Source organism: Tamandua tetradactyla, chromosome 3 (assembly GCF_023851605.1).
Source record: "Tamandua tetradactyla isolate mTamTet1 chromosome 3, mTamTet1.pri, whole genome shotgun sequence".
NCBI lineage: Eukaryota > Metazoa > Chordata > Mammalia > Pilosa > Myrmecophagidae > Tamandua > Tamandua tetradactyla.
In genome coordinates, this window is record NC_135329.1 from 45428253 (window position 1) to 45447804 (window position 19552).

Below are 19552 nucleotides of genomic sequence, written 5' to 3' on the forward strand. Positions count from 1 at the left end.
CAAATTGTAAAAGTAATCTCCCAAATAATATTGAAGGGTAGATTCTCATTCATCTTACATAGTTTAAATGATGGTATATTTTTATTTTCATCCAGATGGGTAACTAGTTGTGCCAGCCTTACTTCTCCCCAAGATTGTAACACTTAATCATAGAAGAACTTTGCATTTTTACTGGGATCTAGGTCTGGATTGTCTCTTACTGCCATTGATATATTTATGTGTTCCTAAAACCAGGGAACAGTGATTCAATTATAATGACCTTATAGTATATTCTACTATCTACTATATCAATATATTTATCACTATTCTTCTTTTCCATAATTTATTAAAGAATAAATAAATAATGGAATTCTTTTCTTCCCAAGAACTTTAGGATTGATTTATCCATTTCCAAAAAAAGAGTGCTATTGTGATTCTTACTGGAATTGCATTCAATTTAAACACTAAATGCATGATGATAACTGACGTTTTTCAGCCTTTATGTTCTATTTCTTTAATAATGCGTTATCATTTTCTTCTTACGAAGTCTGTGATTTTTTGGTTACATTATAAATATGTTTCTGATCATTGTGTTGCTACCATAAAGGGGATGTTTTTCTCTATTACCATTCTGGGTACTTTGCGAGAACAAAAAAAAAAAAAAGAAATTAACATTTGTAATATTGTGTTGATTGAAGTTTTTCTCTGAGATTTTATTATTTTTTAGGGTTTTTCCTGACAATGAACATTTCTTAATTATTAAATTTAATTACATTATTAATTTAAACTATTTCTTAATTTTAATTGAAATGGTTTCATCATTGTAGTGTTTAAAATAATATTTGTTATTGCTTCTACATTATATTTAAGCAATTTCACTCTTTTTTTCACTCTTTTACTGGAAATTATCTTTTGTCCTTTAATTTGTTGATATCTGGATTATATAAATCTATTCATTAATATAGAAAAACACTGGGAATAAACCCTCTTGATCATAGTGTTTTGCTCTTTGGATTTATTGATCTATTCTATTTCTGTTTTTAAATTTTATTTAGAAGGGAAATTGATCTGTAGTTTCTGTTGTCTGTACTATTTTTTATCACAGGCTACTATTAACATTTTGCTGACTTTGTTAAATGAGTTGGGGCACTTCTCATCTTTATCTGTGGCTGAAATAGTTAAAAACAACACTGGAATTACCTATCTTTGAAGAGTTCATAGAACTCAGAAGCGAACTGCCATCTGGTCCCAGAGCTTCAATATTGGATCTCTGATCATCTTGCCAAGCTCCTTTAAGGATTGACCCATATGACTTTTCCATTTCTCCTTGTTATGATTTCTATAGTTCTATTTGGCCAGGATCTTTTCCATTTGCTCTTTGTTTTCAAATACTTTCCAAGTTGGGAGTAACGATCACTTAAAATTATTTTAATTTCTCCTATACCTGCCTCCTTTTCTCATTCTAAATTTTGCTTTCTTTGTGTTCTTTCTTTTTTCCTTTCACCAGGCTTGTGAAGTTTAGGATCTTTGTTTCCTTTCTACCATTCTTGTCTCTTTTTATATTGCGTTAATTTTTATTTTTATTTATATTCATTTACCTTTCTTAGTTTCTTTTGGTTTATATTATTGTTCACTAGCTCAATTCTTAATATAGCTACCTAGTTCCTTTGTTGTTGTTATTGTTACTACTTTTTTCATGAAAGTAATTTAAAGACTGTAGATTTTCTTCTGAAGATGGCCTTTCCTGTTATGCTTAGATTTTTTTTAAACATGACATTTAATTTCATTGATTTCCAGATAGATTTTAATTTGATAAAATTGTTGCTGTACCAATAATTATTCTAGGGGAGTTTTGCTCATCTTTTTGTTATTCTTTCTAATATTATTTTCATTTTTATTATTGAACTTAATTCATCTACTCCTTTTCCACACTTGGGTCTATTTAATTTGTGTAACTCTGAAGGTTGTGTGTTGAAGTTTACCACTTCCTGGCATGAACTTCCTGGCATTTTTATTCCTTTTGCTTTATTTTAATTAACACATTTTAGATTCCTCACTACAATTCCACAGTGGCCCTCACATTCTAAGACTTCTCTGTTCGGACCTTTTGGCACAAATCCCTTAGCAAGTCTCCCTGAGCAACTTTAATAGAAATACTTTCTGTTGTGTACAACAATTATGACCGGACATCAGTTTCTGAGGCAGGATTAGTAGGAGGATCCCTTGGGCTCAGCATTCTTCAACTTGCATAGGTGGACAGCTACACCTCTGCCTAGAAGTAGTGCTGGAGGATTTTGCTTTGCTACTTTTACCCATTAAAAGGTCATCCTGCGTAGCTCAAGTGGTCTCCGTACACATAGGAAAATTGAAGACCCTCTCTCTCTCTCTCTCTCTCTCTCTCTCTCTCTCTCTCTCAATCTCCCTCTCTCTCTCCCTCTGCCATAAGTTCTTTTCACTGTGCCAAATTTCATTCATTCCATGAATTTATCTACCTCTCTTGCTACAAAGAACTGTAATGGAGAAATCTAACTTGAGCAGCCTCCCTCTGGTTTTCAGTGCCAGCCTTTACTTATTTAGCAATATAAGATCAATGGCCAAAAAAAAAAAAAAAAATCCTTTTCTGGTACTGGAAATCATGCTATGAAATGCCAAATCTTTTCCCCCATCTACATTCTCAAGTGATAGCTTTTGAAAGCACCAAACCTTGGCACCTCACTGCCATGACTCCCTCGGCTCATTATGTGGGCAACTGGAGATGTACTGCTGGAGTTCCCAAACAACCCCACAACTTTTCGTTCGAACAGCCGCAACAGAAAAGGCTTATGCCCATTAAATAAGGTCAGTTAGTCGTAGCAAAATCTCAAGAGGTCTGTGAGCAATTACACACAGTTCTGGTGTATTTCCTGCTTTATTTTGTTTATTTTAAATCTACACCTTATCCCCTGCCTTCTTCATTCTACCAAGCACTGAGGGAGCTCCTACACTATTCCAAGCTCTTTTCTAGTACTGGGACAAAAAATTTAAAATAAAACCAATTCCTAGCATCAAGATGCTCAGTTTTATAAACAAGGCAGGCGTATAAACAAATATAAATGACACTATTTTTCTAGATATTCAGAACCAAATAGTAAGATGTTTCAGACTCCTTTTGCTATATCTAAATCCCAAAGTCTTGGTGACATTCCACCGTATTTCATGTTTATTCTCTCTAATCCACTTGTAACAAAATAACATCCAATAGGTTCCTGGCCCCCAGCTGGATTGTATCCCTGCTTGGATCCTAGGAACTCCACTGGGCTACGTGAGCACAGTGCAATCTGCCCTTGTTCTGGTGTTCAAGGCTCTAAAGCATCTGATCTTGCCCTCTTGCTCCAATTTCCTGCTCTACCTTTCCCCACCTGCAGCCTTGCTCTACTCAGGTCTCCTTTTTATTAGTTTCTGCATTGCTCTGCCTTTGCTTGCACTGAACCTCTCATTGGAACTCAAGTCACCGCTCACTCACTGAGTGCCTATCTAGTGGTGCTATACCACAGTGGAAATCTGGCATTGCGAGATGAGGAGGACAGTTTTCCTTCTCAAGTGCCTCCCAGAAAGACGGTTAAAAAACAAGCAAACAATGTAAAAACTAACCATATTTCAACATGAAAGTGGGTGAAGAATTGCAGAGACAGAAGTATGTGTATGCAGATGAAACATGTTAAGTCTACAGTGAAGAAGGGAATATACAAGGATAGCTAAAAGATGAACTCAAGTCCTACCTGCTCTGTGAATTTCAACCAATTACTAGTGTCAACCTCTGAAAATGCCTAGCACTTTTTAGCGGTAACATCCATGATCCCACTTGGTTTTATTCAATGACACTCTTCTTTACAGATTCCAGGTGCCAGGCCTGCTCTTCCCCAAACAAGAAAGTCTTTAAGAACTTAAGCCAAGGTCACATGCTCTTGGTTAACCTCCACTACACCTGGCAGAGTGCTGTGCCTATTTTCCCACTTTCAATAATAAAGCAACAGTAACTAAGAGCCAGACTTTTGGAGGTTCTCTGTCCCCTAAGAGCTTGTGGCTTTGGGAGAGATATTTAATGTACGTAAATCTCAGACTGCATAAGCATAAATTAGAGGTAATAATATTGGGAAAGATATTTAACTTCTCTGAATCTTAAACGCAGTAACTATAAAACAGAGATAATAATACTAATAATGCCCTTTCCATAGAGCTGATGTGAAGGTTAGGTAGTAGCAGCCCAGTGCAATACATTTGGCAATAAGGAAGAGCTGCTGGTGAGACAGGCATGTGCTCTTTACAGTTTATAGAGCATTTTCACACTCAGTATTTTCTTGATTTTGCATAAGAAACCTGTGAGTGTGGCAGAACATATTTTTTAGATCTCCTTGTTACAGATGAAGAAACAGACTGATTGAGGGCAGAGCCAGAACCAGAGCCCAGGGCCTCCTCTCTTCTTTTCCAGACGTCTTTCCACCAATTGTGATGTCCATAAAATCTATGTAACTATTTCTTCATCATTCTCCTAAAGGAAGCACATATTAAATGAAGAGAAAAGTTAAATTTTTCCGAAAGTCAGAAAATGAGCCTGGAGCAGACAAGGCATGTGTCTAGAGCGGATAGGCTATAAGACATTAGTCCAAGAAAACTACAAGGAGAAGTTCGAATTCTGTAGATGCCTGGGTACCTTTCATCCCTCTGGGTTCTGTCTTCCCCACGCAAATGGCCCATCCTAAGCAAAAGCAAGGTTTGGGAGCTTAGGAGGAAATGGGAGCGAGAAGGCAAGGGTAGGGGAAGAGATGGTTGTCTTGAATTGCTCCAACACAGAAGAGAAACTGGACCCAGGCAGAAGGGTGGCCCTGGTGATCTAGGGCGATCCCGAGCCAAGAGGTTTTATATTGTTTTCAAAGAGGCTGCCCAAGAACCAGAAGTGAGCCTGTTTTTCTCCTTTTGCCGGCAGCTCCCTGTCAACGATTCGCTGGCCACGGACGGCGAGTGTTTGCCCTTCTACCGCTCTTCTGCCGCCTGCGGGACCGGGGACCAAGGAGCTGTCTTTGGAAACTTCTCCGAGTCAAACCCGAGACAGCAGATGAACGGATTGACCTCGTTCCTCGACGCGTCCACCGTGTACGGCAGTTCTCCCGCCTTGGAAAAGAGGCTGAGGAACTGGACCAGCGAGGAAGGGCTGCTCAGGGTCAACGGGCGCTACCGGGACGGCGGCCGCGCATACCTGCCCTTCGCGCCGCGGCGGGAGCCCTCGCCCTGTGCGCAGGAGCCTGGGGCCGACGGTGCGGACCAGATCGAGTGCTTCCTGGCCGGGGACGGCCGCGCCAGCGAGGTCATCTCCCTCACGGCCATGCACACGCTGTGGCTACGCGAGCACAACCGCCTGGCCGCTGCGCTCAAGGCTCTCAACGCGCACTGGAGCGCGGACGCGGTCTACCAAGAGGCGCGCAAAATCGTGGGCGCCCTTCATCAGGTGCGCGCAAAATCGTGGGTGCCCTGCACCCAGTGTGCACAAAATCGCGGGCGCCCTGCACCCAGTGTGCGCAAAATCGCGGGCGCCCTGCACCCAGTGTGCGCGAAACGCGGGCGCCAAGCATGGGGTGTCCGCAAAATCGATGGTGCATTGCATCAAGGGTTGACTCCCGCCGCGTGCTGGAGGGCTCGGTCTGGGTGCCTTAGTCCCAGCTGCTCCCCGATTTTGTTATCCTTCCTGGGGTTTTAACAACAGCGTCCTCGCGACTTTACTCATGTGACACCTTCTAAGCCCATCTAGGTCTTAACTCATTGAATCCTCACAACAACCCTTTGATGTGGGTAGACACCAATGATTTTGATATATATTTTTTTCTATTTTAGAAACAAGGGAGAAAATTAAAAGGAGAAAAATGTTCTGCCTGAGATACCTGAATTTACAAGTGAAGCTAAGAGTCTGCTTTAATTCCTTGCTCATTTTATGTACGATTTTAATTCTGAATCAGAGGACCTTAGACTGAGTTTCAAGTTGATCATTTATTAAGTGTGTTATGTTGGCACAAATTACATCTGTAAAATACAGTTTTGAATTTTCATCATCCACAAGGTTAAGAAGAAGAAATGAGTTATTTTGTATTAATAGTTAATGTTTGCTATGTGTCTATAACCTTTTTGACCCTGTAGGAGGCACTTTATATTATCCCTTTAAAGGGGAAGGTAACATTAATCCTGTTTTATAAAGGAGGAAGTTGAGTTTTATGAAATTTAAATGTCTTCTCTAAGGTCATACAGCTATTATATGAATAGAACAGGCTTTTCTCCAATACACCTGCTTATTTTTTCCCTCTGGTATATTTGATGCATTATGACTCAGTCTGAACAGAAGACACCAGACCTGGTGGGGGCGGAGTCCAGTAAGTCCCTGCTCCCCAACTGCTGCAATGCCAGGCATTAACCTTTTGGTTGCAGGGTGGTGAGGGGGCCTAGAAGGTTCCTAAAGAGAGGTTGGGGGCAACACTAGGATGCTTGCTAATCTCCAGTTACTTAAGAAGTATTTCAATATTTTAGCAACGAGTACACATGTCAGTGCATATCAGTAAGAATGAGCCGTGTGTGTGTGTGTGTGTGTGTGTGTGTGCACGTGTGGTGCTGGAAGAGTCTGTGGTTGAGGATTAAATCAAACAGTGAAGTTAGGTGTAAACTGGATGCATCATTAAATAGTTCAACTTTTCCTTAATATATATATATATATATATATATATATAGACAGACAAGATTATTAAATTATTTAAAGAATGATCACATAGAAAATTGGGAAGAGGAATTTAAATAAATTTGAATCATAACAGTTTAATGTGACCAGGAATGTTCTCACTTTCTTTCATAAAAATAATCAACAACCCCTGTCACTGTCAAGCAGTAATCAGCTTTCTTCTTTCCTGGAAAAAAGTAGAGTATAAATCAATCAAGAGATCAACAATATTAAAACATGGTTTCAATTTTTTCTCAACACCTCACAATCTTTTGCACTTTTTCTCGGTGAAGTCAAATCCCAAGTGATTTTGAAAACTCTTTCCTTGATTTATTGCCACCTGATTATTATGTCAAGTATTTTTGCTTATTTTGTTATATTTTGTCTGTGTCCCCACCCCCTAGAATGTAAGCTCCATGAGGACAAAGTTTTTGTATGCTTGTTTAATTCTTTTTACTCAGCACAAGAAATACCTATCACTAAGCATTGCTTCACAAATATATGTTAAATGAATGAAAGAAGGAAGTAGAAGTCCCATTTTTCTTCAAAAGTCAGGATTTGACTTAAGCATTCTTTAAATTAATAAGAACATTAGCCAATCCAAGTAGCACAGAAGAAGAGCAGTTGGATTTTAAATCAATAATGACTATTTACATAGAAAGAAAAATGTTATGATTTTCATGTATCTGATTGTCTTTCTTCTTAGTGAATTTCTGTGATTAACTTGTTGGTAGGAATTATTCACCGTGTGTCCTATATTAGGTTTTCTACTTGTAAATTAGCCTTAGTTTATTTCTGGAGTTTTGAAAATCCCAACTAATATGGAAATAATAACACCTGGTTTATTCTCAATATTTAAAATAATAACCACAAAATCAACAGGCAAAGAGCTCTTTGATATTTTGCATTTACCTTCCTCAATCCATTTTCTGTGTTTTCTACTTTAGTAAATGTTCAGTCTTTTCCTCTTGGTTTTACATTTTATTTTCAAATTTCTTTTTGTATTTTTTCACTCCATAGCTCCTCCTTGGTGCTTTTTACAAATACCTTTGAAACCTTAAAATAATATGAAGTTCCATTTAATGTGTCAATAAAACCACTGCTGAGACTTTGAACTATATTTGAAAGATCCATGGTGACCAGGAAAGACAGTCATTCTACGTTCTCTGGTTTTATTGACTCACAGTGTGGTAACTTTATGATCTGAATCTCTCTCCTTCTGAAAAGAATAGATAATTCAAAGAAATGTCAGGGGAATTTAAAAAAAAAAGTCACTCCCAGTTGGTGATTGATTTGTGTTCCCCACTAAAGACATGTTCAGGTTCCAACTCATCCTGTGAGTGTGAACCCATTTGTAAATAGGATCTTTGAAGATGTTATTAGTCAAGATGTGTCCAAACTGATTGAGGGTGGACCTTAATCCAGTATGGTTGGAGTTTTATAAGCAAAGGAAATTGCACACCCAAAAAGGCACGGGGAGCAACCAGAAACTGGCAGTCATTAGAACCCAGAATAGCAATGAAAGCATTGCCAGGTACAATGACATGTGACAGAAAAGCCAAGGAACCCCAAAGATTGCTGGCCAGCCAGAAGATGACGAACTAGGAAGAACAAGGCTTCTAGCCTATGAAACCATGATGCAACAAATTCCCATTGTTAAGCCAACCTGTTGTATGGTGTTTGTTTTAGCAGCCAGAAACACAAACGGTCTATGGTGCTGGGGTATATAGCAGTACATTACTGCTATGACAGGTTCCTAAAAATATTGAAAAAATTTGTATTTGGGTTATGAGTAGAGGCTGGAAGAGTTTTAAGTTTCTGATAGAAACTTAAAGCCTAGATTGCTATGAAGACATTTTATGTAGAAATATGGATGTTAAAGATACTTCTGATAAGACTGCAGAAAGAAATGATGAATGTGTAATTGGAAACTGGAGGAAAGTGGCAGAAATTTTGTCAAAATTGTGGTCTAATGCTAGGTGGAAAGCAGAAATTGAAAGCAATGAAAGTGAATAGTTAGCTGGGAATATTTCCAAGCAAAGTGTGGAGGTACCATCTGGTTTCTCCTTGTAGCTTATAAAGAAATGAGAGAAGAAAGAGATAAACTGAAATTGAACTGTTAAGCACACACACACACACACACACACACACACACACACACACACAAAACCAACAAAAAACAACAATGTGATGATTTTGAAAATTCTCAACCTATTCAGAGAGTTTATTCTGAGGATAGCACCAGAAGCATCTTTATTAGCGACTTTCTGGAGCTTTCAAGAAGTGAATTCCCAGAGGACAGGGCTTCACGTGGAGGTTTAACTGAATAACCCTAAAGAAGATGTAGCTGAACATGTACCCTGTGAGCCATTTCAAAGGAACTAAGGATTGGAAATACAGTTTTCCAGGAAGGCTCTTTGGAAAGCTCTGTTGTTTTATGGTTCAGATTTCCCAGAACTGCACAAAGCCAACGAGGTGTTTGCAAAACTTGTATAAGCAGAATCACTGTCAGCCTGGACTTAAAGGGACAGAGAAGAGGTGAATTGAAGGAAGAATGAACCATGGAACAAATGTCTAAGCCTAAAAGATATCCTCAGACCCAGAGAGCAGGCTTGCCCACATGCATGGAAATGGTTGATGTGTCCCCCTGCTCAAAATGGGCTGACCAAGGGCCATAGCCCTTGGAAGGGACAGGTTTTGTACCCTGGGGGAATGAGTGCCACCACCCATTGCTTGAAGATGGTGAGGACTGTGTCTCAACATTCAAGGAGATCCTGGCTGCCATCCTAATGCTCAGGGTGGAGCCTTATACACCAGTGTTCAGGAGAGCATGGTCACTGCACAAGTGTTTAGAAGGGATGAGGCTACCACTCTATCAGACCTGGGGGACAAAACATCATCCACTGATGACCTTATGACCTTGAAATCTAATAGAGTTTTCCCTGATAAGCTTCAGACTTGTTTGGGACCCATGATTCCTGTTTTCTATCCAGGTTTTCCTTCTGGAATGGAAATGATTATTCCATGGCTGTCCTACTATTGTATTTTGGAAGAAGATACCTTGTTTTCTAGGTTTTTTGGGTCCACAGACAGAGGAATTTTACCCCAGGCAGAACACACCCATAACTGATTTTTATGAGACTTTGTACTTAGCATCATTATTGAAATGACTTAATGCTTTGGGGATGTGGTGATGGAACAAATGTATTTTGCATGTGGAAAAAACATGTCTTTTGGGATCTAGAGGGTGGACTGTTGGATACTGAATCATGGCCCCCAGAAAAGGCATGCTCAGGTCCCAACCCCTGGTCCTATGGATGTGAACTCAATTTGTACATAAGACCTTTGAAGATGGTCCTCTTGAATGAGCGTTGGCCTTAATACAATATAATTAAGGCCCTTCTAAGTCCTTTTAAGCAAAAGACATAGAGGGAGAGAAGCTACTGGAAACAGCCAGAAGCTGGAAGTCAATGGAACCTGAAAGAGAAAGAAGACACTGCCATGTGCATTGTCATGTGATAGAAAAGCCAAAGGACTGCAAATATTGCTGGTCAGCCAGAAAAACCTACCCTGGGAAGAAGCAAGCCTTTTAGCTTCTGAAACCATGGGCCAATAATTCTTGTTGTTGCAGCAACACATTGTGTGGTATTTGTTTTAACACCCAAGAAACTAATACAGCCTCTCCCCAACAAGTGCAGAGGCCAAGCTAATGCACAAAGGGTTAGGCCTTTCTGCTCCGGATGTTCTCAGTCAACAAACCAAGTTGGCAGACCACAGTCAGGGCAAGAAAGTACGTTTTTCCATCTCTGTTTTCTACCTGACCTCAATTCTACACTCATCAAAGCAATGTCTCCATCACACTTTCCTGAGAGTATGTGCTCTTCTGCTTTCTTATACAGAAGACTGATGGAGGTATCAATGCTTTGGCCCCTAGGATAGATGGTCTTCTACTCTTACATCTTTTTACCTTGGTCTCTTAATGTGCTCATTGCCTTGAAGGTAGACATAATCTCCATGCTGTATCCCTTGAGGTGACTGGCATATAGGAAGGCTCAGTAAAATAATCCCTTTCTGGTTTAAGATCCCAACAGGCTTTCATAGTCCATAAACCATATATCCTGTGATAGAACAACTGCAGTTTTCCCTTTTATAACATTCATAGTATTAGCCTATTCTTTACTGTAACACAAGAATATAGAATCAGATGTTCATATTGACAAGACCATGTGTGTCCTATGAACTGTAAAAAATAAGAAATAAAGAAGTATCCAGCCTAGGTATGTGGTATAGAATAGAAAAGAAATGTTATCAACTCTATCAAGTCAGAGTCTGCAATCCAGAAAACAAGTTTGTGAGTCTGAAGGGGTTGAAAGGATAGACCTTCTAAACAACTGGTTGGGATGTGGTATACTTACAATCTCTTTCTCCTTAACTATCAGATGTTGAAGGACCAAATTCCTTGGTGAACAGCCTTATTTTCCCAGATCCGCAGGGGCCAACAAATGCTTTAATTAGGATTTCTTCTATAGAAACAAGGCTTGATCACCAGTGTAATAAACTACTTCTCCTATGTGTGAATGAGGAAGATAAACTCCCCAGACAGTGCCCCCTGCATCCTCAGCTAATAAGACGGGGCCCTTATTAGCTGATGATATTTGAAGCATCTGACAAGTCTTTGCCAGATGGGTTACTTCTCCACAAGAGAGAAAGAGAAAGAGTGATTGATAAAAGAGTGCTGTTTACCCAATTGCTCGAGAAATTTAAGAATGGACAGTTTTTATAGTGGGCCTTTAAGTATCCCATCGGATCTCCATTTACGGGCACTCTCGCCATCCTTAGTGGCTTTAAATGTTGGTTGAAACAATCCCATTGTTGCCTCCTTCCCTAGAGAGTAGCTGTGGGGTTTCCCACCTTTCTGGGGCAGACCTTGACCAATGACTGACAAGGCAAAAGCAAGCCCCCCTTGCCTCAAGGCTGAACCAAATCTGTGGTACAGTTTGTGCTCCTGACCTGTCTGCAGGAATGAATAAAAGCTAGACAGATGCAGACACCACATCTCTTAGTTTACTCCCCTACTCAGCCTTCTTTTCCTCACTTCCCTTCTGAGAGAGCTCCTCAACAGACACTGCAAAATCCTTGTTCCTAGGGTATATAACAAAGACAGTTTCTAATTTTGACTAATTGGGTATTTGTGAAAATGTTGAGTGACATCTTTTCTATGTGGAGCAAGGTGGTGATATTGAGAAAAGATCAGGAGTCAAGAGGTTTATACGGAGAAGAGGGTACATTTGACTGAATTAACATTTCTCAACTGTTGATTTACAATGACTGTACCTTTCTGCTTTGTCTCTCTTGGACTGTCGCAGTAATCTCTTAACAGTTCTCCACTCCTCCATCATCTTTACAAAAAGAACAATGCATGCCATTCCCCTGCTAACCATTTCAGCAGTTCTGTGTGACTTCCCACAAGCTATTTCCCAAACTATTTTCCAAATCCCGTTATTTTATGTTATTACATGATCAGTACAAACACACACACACAAACACATCCACACAAAAGGACACACCCTAAACCTTTGGAAATATGGGGTACTCTGAATTTAACAAAATGAAAGTGTTGCCTTTATTCAGAGTTTCTCAGAGCATTTGCTAATGTAAATTGTACACACTGTGTTATTTGATGTTTCCCCAAAATATCTTTCTTTCAAAGAAATCCTGTTGATATCTTTATGTATTGTAGTGTCCAATGTAATGTGCCTCAGTAGGATCAGTACAAAGCAGTAGATCATGCTCAGTCCAGTGTAAAGGTCTGAAGCTGCATTTTTAGAGCCTACCCCATTGATACTGATCGTCAGTAGATTTACAAACCACTGGTCTAGTCATTGGATTCATTTCCCATTCCCAGAATCTTCCTTGAAGCTCCTCCATGCTGCTCTAACTGCACTTTGCTGTTGTGAGCCTTTGGAATACCTACCTAACCCCTTCCTTGGTGATGACATTCCATTCTGACGCCAAAGTTCAGTTCAATTGTACTTCCTCTGTGACACCATCTGTTATGTACACCATAACTAAAAGGAAGAGGGATGTTGAGAAAACCTTAACTGACCTCACATTCATTCTTGGGGGAAAGTGAGCTCTGAAAGGGAAGGAAGAAGAAGCTGGGCCACTGTTGGTGACTGGTTTATGGTCATGAGGCCCATCACAGAGGTGGCTGGGAGCCACCTGGAGCTTTATGAGACCTTGCCAGCTTCCTGATAAGGGCACATTCAGCAGCAGAGGGGTAGTAAGCCTGTAGAAAGCAGAGTTTATACATGGGATTTATTCAAACTCCCAATTAACATAGCTTTTTGGCCTTAATTGCATCTAGTTGTTGTATGTCATGCTGCCATTGAAAGGACTTGGGCTTTAGAGGTAGCTGGTCCTGGATACCAGGTCTGGCTCCACCACTTACTAGCTGTATGGCTTTGGGCAAGGTGGCCTCTTTGTATCTTAGTTAATTCATCAAGAAGATGAACTTACTACTAGCTATCTTGTAAGATTTTGTGAGCATTATAAAGACTAGACATAAAGCACTTGAAATCGTGTCTGGCACTTATTATAGATACAATAGCTGTGACAATATTATTTGGATGAAAAATTAATGAAGAAAAAAGGCAGAAAGAGTTTAGAAAAAAATACCTCAATTATTTCTATCAACAGAATTACAAATATGTATTAAATTCACTCATCTCATATATTCATATATTTCTGTGAGGCTGCCATTGCAGTGTATTGTGACTTTTTCCTATAATTATTTTTGTAATTAAATTGAGTACAAAGAATGTGTTTTTGCTGAAGAAACCTCACTGTCACACTTTTTTCAGTTATTATCAATAGAGTATTTTTCTTTTCTTGGCAAAAATTTATCCGAGTGACATCATGCCCTGATTTTCTGTCTTAATAGTTTAGGGTGGTTTGTGTATTAGATTTCTCTAAGACATATTTGTGATTTTTTAAGAGGATTAGAATTTATCATTCAATAAGAAAACTCCACTGGGTATCCACCATGTGCCAGGTGTGTACAAGGTACATGCATATAGAGAAGAGGGTACAGAGCACAGGGTCCTTCTCCATAAGGAGCTCAGAGTCCACTTTCCATAAGGAAGGCACTGAAGCTTTTATACTAAGGAGAAACAAAGAAATTTGTTTGCAATTAAGTCAGGCATCAAGAAGGGAAGGGAGGAGGGGAGGGAAGAAGGAAGGGAGGGAGGAAAGGAAAAGAAGGAAGAAGGGAGGAAGGAAAAAAATAATGGATTAAGAAAGGTCTTTTATGACCTCAACACAAAATATTGAGTCTGCACCATAATCAGCATGGTTCAGAGCCTTTCAAAGCAGCCTCCTTCCAAGAAAAAAAAAAATGCAGTTAACTACAAGTCACCTGCTTAGACACTCTCTAAAGCATCTCCTCCCTACTGTGATGTTGACCTTCTTCAGTCATCCTGGACTCCTATGCTTTTTCTCTACTCCACCATCTGTGTGTTGATGACTATGACAGACCAATACGGTCTGGCGGTGCAGGCAGGATGCTGGAAAGCCAAGGAGGACTGGTGGATATGTCCGTGGTCAGATTCCAGGCTAACATAATTAGGAAACCTAATCCATGGGGTAAACACCACCTTCACAGTCAGAATGGTGAGGATGTGACTGGACAGGCCTGACCCATGTTTCTGGGTCATGAAGGACAGCAGAGACCATGGCAAAGTGTCAGACCACTTGACAGGGAGAGGAAGGTAAGAACGGCATGGAATCAAAAGATCTGTGTGAGAAAAGGCAAGGTGAAAGAACACCTTCAAAAGCTGGGACCTAACAAGAGTACCAAGGCAGAAGAAGGAAACTTCTCCCAACACCGTTTTCAGAAACTGGGTGAGTATGACAGGGAGGCGATAAGAGCAGTGAGCTGCTTCAGACCATTTCCAGTTTTGACATTATTATTTCTATCCCAGTCCCATTAATTCACAGCAGCCATTTCCCCCCAGCTGAATGAGATAAGAAATTACCATGAGGGATTTTCAGAATTTCAAAGATAATTCAGAAGAACCACTTGGATAATTCACATCTTTAATCCTCTAATGGTTAGAACAAATGGTGCTAGGGCCTCTGCCTTGATGGCCAGCTGTGGGAGAGTTTCTGTGTATTTTAGAGTATGTATTAGTCAGGGTTCTCTAGGGAAATAGAACGAAAAGGAGATATCTGTTAATAGTATGAGATTTTATAAAAATGTCTCATGCAACTTCAGGGATACACAAGTCCAAATTCCAGACGGCAGACTGCAAACTGGCAACTCCAATGAAGGTTTCTGATGAATTCTCCAGGAGAGGCTGGTTGGCTGAAGTACAGACGAAAGTTTTCTCTTCTGAGTGCTGAAGTGGTCACCTCTCCCTTAAAAGCCTTCAGCTGATTGGATTAAACCTCTCTTATTGCAGAAGATGCTCCCCTTAGTTGATCATAGATGTCATCAGCCATAGATGCAATCAACTGACTGATGATTCAAGTCCACGAAGTGTCCTCACAGTAATGGTTAAGCCAGTGCTTGCTGGACCAAACTGAGCACCACCACCTGGCTAAGTTGACACATGAACTAACAACCATCACAGGGTAATATCTGACAATTGGCATTTCTAACCAGATTGTGGTGAAAGTGGTGAAGACGGAAAAGTGCATCTTTCAGATCTCTGACAAGGTCAAACACTGAAGATGGGATGGATTATATGAAATGCTATTTGTAAGTAGCTGACTTTGGGAATTAGAAAAGCTATGTCAAACTTTAACAGCAAAGGCTTTCAGGGTTTCCTTTGTCACCCTGTTTTGGTTGCCATCCTCTGGGATCACAAATTTAACTTTAGATAAAGGAGAAAGGAAGAGTTGTCATTAAAGTAGTTCACTCTTAAATTTACAGTTTTCTCATGTCCCTAGGCTGAAAAGAGCAAGACCATTTCTCTTCTGTTCTAGTGAGAAGAAATCAAAGAAGAATATTAAAGGGAACACAGGTTGCTGCACACGTTCTGAATGTGAAAAGCCACATTAACCTTATTATCACAGAATAAGCCTGTTTGATATATTTGTGGTCTAAGAACTATGCTCTTTTAAATTGTATCTGAGATCGAGAGCCTGTGCTGCATTTTAAAATCATAACCATGCTCTCTGATGCTGATTTTTAACATGGTGACTTCTTACTGATCGATGAACCAGCACAGAAATTGAAACATCAGTTTAGAACCATTTAGATAGGCCCTTTCATTCACTGTATGTCCAGGTTTTGAAGGTGAAAGTATGTACAGCAAGGGGATAGGATTTGTTCCTTCAGCTGGAGGAGGAAAGGCAACAAAAATTCTTTTCATTACTCAGTACATCTTTAATGCATCAATTTATGCATTTAGGAAGCTGATTTTTTTCATTTGTGAGGAAAATATTTTAAATATTTCATTAATATTTGAGGTTTTTTTTGTATGCTGTATGGCGGGGTCACCTTTCATTACTGTTTTCCCTCTGAGTATCCTGTTATTGCAGCACCATTTGTTGAATTTTTGAATTTTTATTTGTTTGGTCTTCATTTTGCTTGTTTGTGTGTGTGTCTGTGTGTGTGTGGAAGTGTATGGACCGGGAATCGAACCCGGGTCTCCGCATGGCAGGTGAGAATTCTACCACTGAACTACCCTTGCACCCCCAATAAGATTTGAGATTTTTTAGGTTTTTTTGTTTGTTTTTTTTTGTTTGTTTTGTTTTGAGAGATTTTTTAAACCATTCAAAAGCATTAGTTTTTCACCTTTGTAAACTAATAAGCTAAAATACAAGGTGCCTGAGTGATTTGTGTTCACTCATTTCTAGGAGAGAATCATCCCTGTTGGTTTATCCCTCATTTTGATGCAGCTTACTGACCAAAATATTCTCTTTAAAAACAAAAACAATTGACACTGATTTATAAAGCTGAAATGTTAAGTCTAAAAACAGACTCCTTCTGCATAATTCTTCCGGGACCCATGTGTCAAATAATAATTACAAGACCCTGTAATTATATCATAATTTACCATTGACAGAGCACTTTAGCATATGCTGTTCTTTGATTTAATCCTGACAAAAACTTTAAGAATTGGCTAGTATTGTCTTTGTTTCACACGAAAGTAAACAAATTCCAGAGCCGGGAGGAGCTCTCCATGCCGGCCAGGCTCCATGGCTCACTGTCTGCCCTATGCTGACCCATAAGGCACAGGGGGGAAGGACTTCTGGGGTGGTGCCTTTGAGGTGCCACCACGTTTCTGCCCTGACAATATGAGTCGGTAGCTAAGTTTGTAAAAAGACTTTCCGAACATCCATGGTGGGGGTTGGCGGGGAGACCTTACCAAGTTTTAGTGCTGGGCAGGAAAACTATGTTAACAGAGACCTGGTCAAATTAGCATATAGTATGCCTTCCTTTTCTTTCTTTTTTTTTTTTTCATCACTTGATTATGAAAATCTGTACTTTCATTTTAGATAATGCAATGCATTGTTACAGGGCATCTCAAAAAATGTACAAATTTAGACTCATAAAATTCACAGCAGAAATTCAATTTCTAATGGAAACGATTCCTTTATCCCCTTTCCCCCTCTGAATTTCAGTGACTCTTACAAAGACCTTAAATATGGTTGATGGGGTCAATTCAGAAGAGGAAAGAAAAGAAAAGAATCCAAGGATCTTACTCAATGCTCAGATTTTAATATATGAGTGCCAATATTTTGGATATCATATCCTTTAAACATGGGAGAGAAGGCGAGTTAACTAACATATATTATCTGTCATATACAAATGCATTATATGTGTGTGTACTTATTATATAGTTTTTTATTCTAACAAAAACTCTATGAAAGAGGCTTTTCCACGTAAGAAAACAGTGGCTCAGGAGGGTTAATCAAGTTACACAGAGTGACCCAGCTAGGAAGTAGCAGGGATAGGATTAGAAGTTATTTGTTTGAGTCCTGAGTCACTTATACCAGGATTCCTTATTAGAATTCTGATTTATCTATTTAAGTTAAAGTATTACTGCATTTCTCATAGATGAAGTGAGAGGTATAGGTGAGTAGATAATTCTCGATGGAAATTTTTTCTTACCTCTGAAACTACACAACAGCCCTGTTTGTAAATCTGTATTTCTTATATGTCAGCCAAGTTTTACATGGCCTGCCCTGATTTGGCCTCCCCTGCCCAAAGCCCTGCTTCTGATGGGTCTTTGAGGATATGTCTGACATTTGCCATCGTGTTCTAGAAATGCCAAAAGCTATTAAGATTTGATTTGAAAGGGTTGGTGCTCCTTTGTTCCCTTAATTTGGTGCCCGCTCCCCTCCCTTCGAGATGAAGTCTCATCTCCCCAGGGTTGTTCAAGAATGTCTTCTTCCCCTTTCCTCTGGTCTTAACTCCTCATTGGTGCCCTGGGTTTTACTGCCCATCAGACCCTGTTCAAAAGCTCTTGTATTTCTTTCTCCGTAGATCATCACCATGCGAGATTACATTCCCAAAATCCTGGGCCCCGAGGCCTTCCAGGAATACGTGGGTCCCTACAAAGGCTACGATTCCACCGTGAACCCAACAGTCTCCAACGTGTTTTCCACGGCTGCGTTCCGCTTCGGGCACGCCACCATCCACCCCCTGGTGAGGCGGCTGGACGCCCACTTCCGGGAGCACCCAGCTCTCCAGAAGCTGCAGCTGCACGACGTCTTCTTTAGTCCGTGGAGACTTATCAAGGAAGGTGCGTTTCTTTCTTTTAAATTCGGCTTCATCATGAGTCCTTTCCTTTTATTCTTCTTTTGAATATAGCTAATTAGAAACCAATAAGGCACGGGACATGCATTTAACTGTTATGCCGATGCATCTGGTGGAACGCTGACCAAATGATCAATTCTCGTGGGAAAAATAATTCCATTGAAAGCTTTAAAAGTCTAAGGTGTTCATCAGAAAATGCTTGCTCTCATGTTTCTAAAGCTCCTCAGCATTCATGAAATAAACTATATCAGGTGTCAGTTAGCTCTCTAACCATTATTTCAGAAATATTGAAGAAGAAATACCCATTTATTATTGAATACTATATATGTATATAATGTCATGATTTTTTCATTGATAAATGTTTTATTTGTTTCTATGGTTATGTTCAACACCATATAGGTTGCAAATGTTAAGATCGGGTTACTTTTGTAAGTGAATTATTTGAAAAACTATTTTAATTACTTGGCTAGACTTTTGGAAGGGTCATTTTTTTTTCTTCATTCATATTCCCTTTCATTTTCCTTTCCAACTGTTCTTTATGCCTGTCTAGAAGCTTCTGATCGCTATCAAAAAATTGATTAATTCCACATAGATACAGCGGTAGAATGAAAAGTGCCAATTACAAAGTGACTGCCAATATACCCTTGCTTCTCTCTCCATTTAAACAAGCTGTTTTCATGTAACACTTGGAATGAGAGGCTAAGGGAATTAGTCGGGGCTTTCACCAGGTAATCTGAAGTTTGATAATGACCAGGTCACCCTATTCAGGCCAAAGAAAATTGTGATTTCATGGTTGTTCATTGGAGGGCATTCTGGGGTCTAAGTGACCCAATGAAAGACTTTTATTCTATGAAACTGGAGATTTAAATTGCACTTGGGGTTGCAAGAAATCTTAAAGGCTATCCTTTTAGTTTTCCATAAAGAGATTCTGTGGAGATGACCCTAGAACTTTGGGAGATGATAACAGGCACTGTGACCACTCCTTTGGCCGAACCAAGTCTTCTTTTTATTCTTCTATACATTGGAAGCAAATGCTTTCATTGATCAGACCATTTCTGCTGCATAAAAAT

At 39.6% G+C, this 19552-nt stretch overlaps 1 protein-coding gene across 1 annotated transcript in view; it reads left to right on the forward strand.

The window, feature by feature from the left end:
• Positions 1-19552, forward strand: part of TPO (thyroid peroxidase) — a 157457-nt gene that overhangs the window by 61239 nt on the left and 76666 nt on the right. The window contains exons 7-8 of the mRNA XM_077151718.1: positions 4943-5461; positions 18210-18468. Coding sequence (XP_077007833.1) covers positions 4943-5461; positions 18210-18468 — 778 coding nt within the window. The remainder of the gene's footprint in view (positions 1-4942; positions 5462-18209; positions 18469-19552) is intronic.